Source organism: Morus notabilis, unplaced genomic scaffold (assembly GCF_000414095.1).
Source record: "Morus notabilis unplaced genomic scaffold, ASM41409v2 Scaffold156, whole genome shotgun sequence".
Classification (NCBI taxonomy): domain Eukaryota; kingdom Viridiplantae; phylum Streptophyta; class Magnoliopsida; order Rosales; family Moraceae; genus Morus; species Morus notabilis.
In genome coordinates this window covers 902,035-908,062 of record NW_010361538.1, presented here as the reverse complement: position 1 = coordinate 908,062, position 6,028 = coordinate 902,035, and the positions used below count along the sequence as shown (strand labels likewise).

Below are 6,028 nucleotides of genomic sequence, written 5' to 3'. Positions count from 1 at the left end.
CACCCGTTCATGTTGCAATAGCAAATTTAAAATGGTGCTATTGCTTCGCCAAATCCTTGGAAGACAGTTCTTCATATCCTCAACGTCAAGATTTTCGCTTGGAAGGCTTATCACGAAGCGCTACGAATAGCAGCAGGTTTGGTTAGCCGGAAAGTACTGAATTCAGCTTGCAACAACTTCGGTTCTTCGGCCTGGGAATTAGTGGAACATTCCCTTTTGATTGTAACAAAGCCAAGGCTGTGTGTGTGGAAGCACAATAGTGTGACATTGAACATTAGAACGTTTCGTGCTTATGATTCGTTAGGACATTCTTTACTTTATCACTATGGAAGAGTCTTTTGAGGAATGAAGAGTAAGACGGTTTTCTATGTAATGTGATTGTGGTGTATTTGAAATGAACACAACAAGATGATAATGGTAAATAAATAATAATAATAATAATAATAATAATAATAAACAAAAAACTATTGGGGGTTCATGGACAAATTTAACAAGCAATTTCAGGAGCAATTGAAGATAAATGCAAATGCTAAATGTCTCCATCTTTTGTTGACTGCTCAAATTGGGTCTCAACTTCAACTAGTCACCAGACAAGAACAACATAATATGTTTCCATAAGGCATTCTCCAACTCACTTAAAAGCAGAACATTATTACCAATCTAACATAGTAACATGTACACATGTTGGTTATTTTTGGATTCATTTACAACCTGGAGAAACAAAATTCTCTGAGATTAGCATCGTAGCATGAACTGCAAGCCAAGAGCACGGTGACTAAACGACTTATTCTTGATCATACTTTCAGCGAGAGATTCAATAAACATAAGAAGATTATTCCTAGTCAGTATTGATTAGAGTATTTTAGACTCGTGACTCGTTTTACTTTCTTAACTTGGGTCCTTTGAGCGAATGTGCCTTCAACATCCATGTTTGATTCTAAGAAGACAGAACACAGAAATAGAAACCACCTGATAGGACAGTTTAGCTAATTGTTAGTTACAAACAATGTTTAGCTTCTGTTAGCAAACAAAATTGCAGCAATCTCAACTTGCAATCCAATGAAAGTTTAGTCTATTGAAGTTGATGTAAACTAATAATTCACTGCAACAGTTAAAAATTGCGACGGAGCTACTCAACTCAGGAAGAACAAAGCTGAAAAATTTTCAATTAGATCAAACAAAACCTTTAATTTGCACATGAACTGCAATGCATCTCATGATACTTCTCAGCATGCTTGATCATTAATCTCTGGTTTGTTTGAAAGATTTAATTTTTCCTTGTACAACTTCAACAGTTCTGGAGCTTCCTTTTCATGAGGCACGACAAACTTCTGCAGGAGCTTATTTTCAGGAACAACAAATAGTTGATGCAACTTAATCTCCTCCTCCACCAAACCTTTTGAGAGTAAAGCTTGAAAAAACGAAAACCTCGGGATTAGTCTCTTCTTCAAGCTCAGTGTAAGGATTACTGGCTGGTTGGCAATAAGGCAAGGCCTCAAACCCATTTCTTTGATAAAGAAAGTCATACCCGCGTTAAGCTTATCATTGGACAACATCATGCACCAAGGATTGTTTCGAAAGGCTTTCAAAACCTCCTCTTCAGACCAACCCCACTTCTTAAATACATTAACCTTACTTTCCCACGTTGATTTGCTCACACATACAAGTGCAAGAACCGCTTGAATAAAATCTATCCTCTTCGCATTGAAGCCCATTTTCATCACTTCCTCAGCAACCTCTCGAAAGCGATCTGAACTTTTGGGATCAGTTTAGCTATGTTGGAGTTAGGAACTCCATGTTCCCGCAGAATGTCAATGTTACGGCCTAAACATTTCTGAGCATTTACGATGAGTATATTCGGATACTTTTCGACAGTTGCAATGGCCATCTCATCAGACTGAAGAAAATTCCTAAGGAACTCGAAAGAGGGCACTATATGTTTATCTAAGCTCCTACTCAAAACAGTAGGGAATAGAGATAGACTTTTGGCAAATTGAGGCCATGAGACGCCTTTGGCATCAAAGAACTCCAACTTGGGCAAAATACTCTTTTCTGTATCCGCTAAAAGTAGATGACTCCTTCTTCTGAAAATGCTAGAGATTTGGGTCTGAGAGAAACCATACTTCTTAAACAACTTTATGACTTTTTCTGGTTTATCAGGACTCTCGATATTAACAGACTTAGAAGCTGATAAAACGGCTTTTGGAGGGAACCCAAGTTCGTTTATAAGGTATGAGACTGTAAAAGAGGGTTGATTTGAGCTACTTGAGAACCATCTTAGAGGGAGAAAATCTGGGTTTCGAACAAACCCTAGATTACTAGTTCCTGGAGAAGTTCTTACTTGACAACTTCCAAGTAGAACAGTTTTGCGGATAAAATTAGACATGGGATTTGGAATTGGAGACGAATGAAATGAACTTACAAATTGTTCAGACCCAATTTGTTTCCGTCGCTTTACAAATCGAAGAATTCCAAGTAAAAATCAAAAATTCAGAGTTGAAACGGAGTGATTCTGGTAGGAGCCATTCCGATTGAAAACACGTCAGATATAAAGAATGGAATTTGAAAGTCGCCATTTTTGCTGCTGAAACTCATCGATCACCATTTTTGTTTCCGTTGAGTGTTGATCTTGAAACCCTAACTCGACTCTTGAGCTCGAGATTTAGGGTTTGTTATTTTGAGTGAAAAATTTTAAAAAAAATTAACTCGAGTTACAATTTTATTCGAGTTTATATTCTTTTAAATTTAAACTTGAGTATGAACTCTTTTAAATTTAAACTCGAATTTAAACTCGAGTTTAGGACTAAAACTCGAGTTCAAGTTTCCCCTTCAACTCGAGTTCAGAAACTCGAACTCAAATTAATGAATAGCATTTTTTCTATTCTTAAAAATGTTATAATTTTTTCGTTTTAATTCTGATTGAAATAATTTTTTTTTATGCGTTGACAACGAAAAGACGAATAAAACCCGACTCATATACCATATTAAAATTTTTCATCAACATTGAGTTTTTATTAAAATACTATCTAAATACAAATTCAAGTTTTGACTCACTCAAACACAAACTTAAAAAGATTCTTATCTCAAATCATAACTCAAATGTATACAATCAAACACAAACTCAAGTTATAACTCAAATTCAACTCAAGAATTATACTCAAGTTAAACTCTAAAAAAACAAGTCCTTATCTAACGTTAAATCATCCAACGTTTACGTTTTTTTTAAAAAAAAATTTAATTTAAATGATAGGTCACTTCTTTTTTTTTTCCTTCTGGAAACAGAAACAAAAATATGTCGCTCGTTTCCAGAGGAAGTAAACGACAAGTCGCTTTTTTAGTCTGATCAAAAGGCGATGATATACTGTTTGCGTTGCGTCGTTGAACGAATGAGAGATGTGTCGTTTGTTGTATGTCTTTCTTAAGCTTTTGGCAAGAAATAAAGATGTCGTTTTTTCCCCCCTTTTTTTTTTTTTGCAAGAAATAGACGACATAGAGTAACTTGAACGACGAGAAGCACATAAGTGATATGTTACTTGCCTAAAAGGGAATCTCATACAAGTTTCAACAGTCATCACTGATTTGGAGTATTTTGCAACACATAAATTTTGGGATAATTTTATTGATTTACCAATTCATGATTAAGTTCAAAGAATAAAAGCGTTACTTTTTTAATAGAACAAGGAAGGGACTAGCCAGATCAAGTTTGAGGTACTCCTTTTATTTTATTTTTTTTAAATTAAAACGATGAGCATATCCAGATAATTTTCAACAGTTGTAATGGCCTTCTCATCAGACTGCAGAAAATTCTTAAGAAACTCATATGATGGCCTGATCTGTTTATCTATGCTCCTTCCCAAAATACCAGTGAATTGAAATGGTCTTTTGGCAAATTGAGGCATGAAACACCTTTGGCATCAAAAAACTCTAAACTTGGGCGAAATGATTTTTTTTTAAACCTGTTTAGTTCACTGATTCGAGTTTATATGTGATGTTATGTGAAAATTTTTTACTGTAATAAAAAAATTAAATATGACTGAGAGTTTTTTACTGTAGTAAAATTAGAATCAGTAAAATTAACGGGACATGTATTTAAAACAAGAAAACTTGAGATTTGGGTATGAGAGAAACCATACTTCTTAAACAAGTATATGACTTTTTTCTGGTTTCTCAGGACTATCAAAATTAACTCGCTTGGAAACTGATAAAGCGGCTTTTGGAGAGAACCCAAGTTCATTTATGAGGTAAGAGAAAGATTGTTGATTTGAGCTTACACTTGAGAACCATCTTAGAGTTGAGAGGGAAAAAATCTGGGTTTCAAAGAAAACCCAGATTACTAGTTCCTGGTGAAGTTCTTGCATAACAAATTCCAAATAGAATGGTTTTGCGGAGAAAATTAGAGATGGGATTTGGAATTGGAGCCGAATGAAATGAACTTACAAATTATTAAGAACCAATTGTTACAACGACATCTACGAATGTGTCGCTCCTTTTCTTATCAAACAAACGGCATATCGTTAATTGATGTTGCTTTTTAACTCTGAACGACGTGTCGTTCTTGTCTTAGTGTAATAAGTCATAACTGACATAACATTAAATATTCTCTCTCTGTTTCTTTTCAAAAATGAAATGCTGCTTGTACATCAATTGTGACGTTTGATCAAAATAAACAACCTGTCTTTTTTGGGTTGTAGTGAACCATGAGCTCAAAATGTCATTTTTATATTAATGACTGAAGGACGCAGTTTACAATACATGGTCGTTTGGTCAAGGTACAGAAATGAGTATTTTTTTTAAGAATAATTTCATTTTGATACTTTGTATTATGTCAAAATATGTATTTAGTACTCTTTATTTTTAATAATTTTATGTCAGTATCTCAATATTTAAAAAAAAAAACTTATTTTAACAGCTCAAAAGTTTTTTAGGACACGAAAAAAATGAATTTACTCTTATTAATAAATATATAAAAAAGCTTTTTTAAAAATCTTAAACATGCAAACTCATATTAATAAACTACTTGCACACCCATTTTCATTATTATTAAATGTTGCTGACGTTTCGTTTGTTGGATATCTTGCTTAAACTTTTGGCACGAAATAAACTACGTGTCGTTTATATCCAGGCAAAAGGAATGAGTTTGTAGTTTTTATTTTTAATAATATTATTATTTTTTAGAAATGGGAATGTTTCCAGTTTGCACCATGGATTGAACGATAAGTAAATGTTGTTTATTGCGGGACTTGTTGCTTTCACTTTAAACATCCTCCTTTATCTTTCCCTTTTTTCTTTCCCTAATTTACAAGTTACTTTTTAAAATTCTAATTGCGAAAAAATTACTTATAATTTCTTTGTTTTAAGATTTTGAATCACAATTTAAATATTTTTGCTAAGAAAACTTTGAATTTATATTCAAAATTTTTGAAAGAAACAGGTTGTTAATGAATTTAGTAACGTATCCCAGAGTATTGGATGATACGTGTTAAAATTGATATAAAGTATTTTTTTTTTTTTTTAAGGGAAAGCTAGATTTTATTAATGAAGCTTTAGCCATATCAACTGTAACAAACGTTTAATACTTATACAACTACGATAACTTGTCAACCAAGAGCATCCTCCACTCAAAGAAAAATGCTAATTGTGTTAATGCATAGGCAGTCATATTACTCAGGCGACAAATATGGATACATAAACCACCACTGGCTTCTAATATTAGGACTCAAACGTTCTGAATGATTGAACTCCAACGTCCACCCCGTTTAATTTGCTGATTCGAATTGAGATGTAACTTTATATGAGAACTTTTTATTATAACAAAAAAGTTTTGTTTCGTTCTTTTCACAACTCAAGTTCTATTGCTACGTATTATCTTCATAAAAATTTAAATTCTATTTTTTTACTACAATGTTTTTCTCTCACAAACACAATTTGAGTTTTTAATTTGAGTTGTGAAACAAACACTTTATTAGGTATGATTATTTCTGAAAGCTTTTTACTGTAACAAAATTTAAATCGGTGAAATGAACGGGGC

The 6,028-nt window shown here is 33.0% G+C and overlaps 2 protein-coding genes across 2 annotated transcripts; both read right to left on the bottom strand.

Moving 5' to 3' along the window:
• Nucleotides 1-1,226: 1,226 nt before the first annotated feature.
• LOC112091975 lies at nucleotides 1,227-1,715 on the bottom strand. The gene has a single exon (XM_024166903.1). The coding sequence runs from the start codon at nucleotides 1,713-1,715 to the stop codon at nucleotides 1,227-1,229; it is 489 nt and encodes a 162-aa protein (XP_024022671.1).
• A 5-nt stretch (nucleotides 1,716-1,720) lies between these two features.
• On the bottom strand, nucleotides 1,721-2,386 carry LOC112091974. The gene has a single exon (XM_024166902.1). It carries the CDS (start codon nucleotides 2,384-2,386, stop codon nucleotides 1,721-1,723), a length of 666 nt encoding a protein of 221 aa, XP_024022670.1.
• Between the last annotated feature and the right edge of the window lie 3,642 nt (nucleotides 2,387-6,028).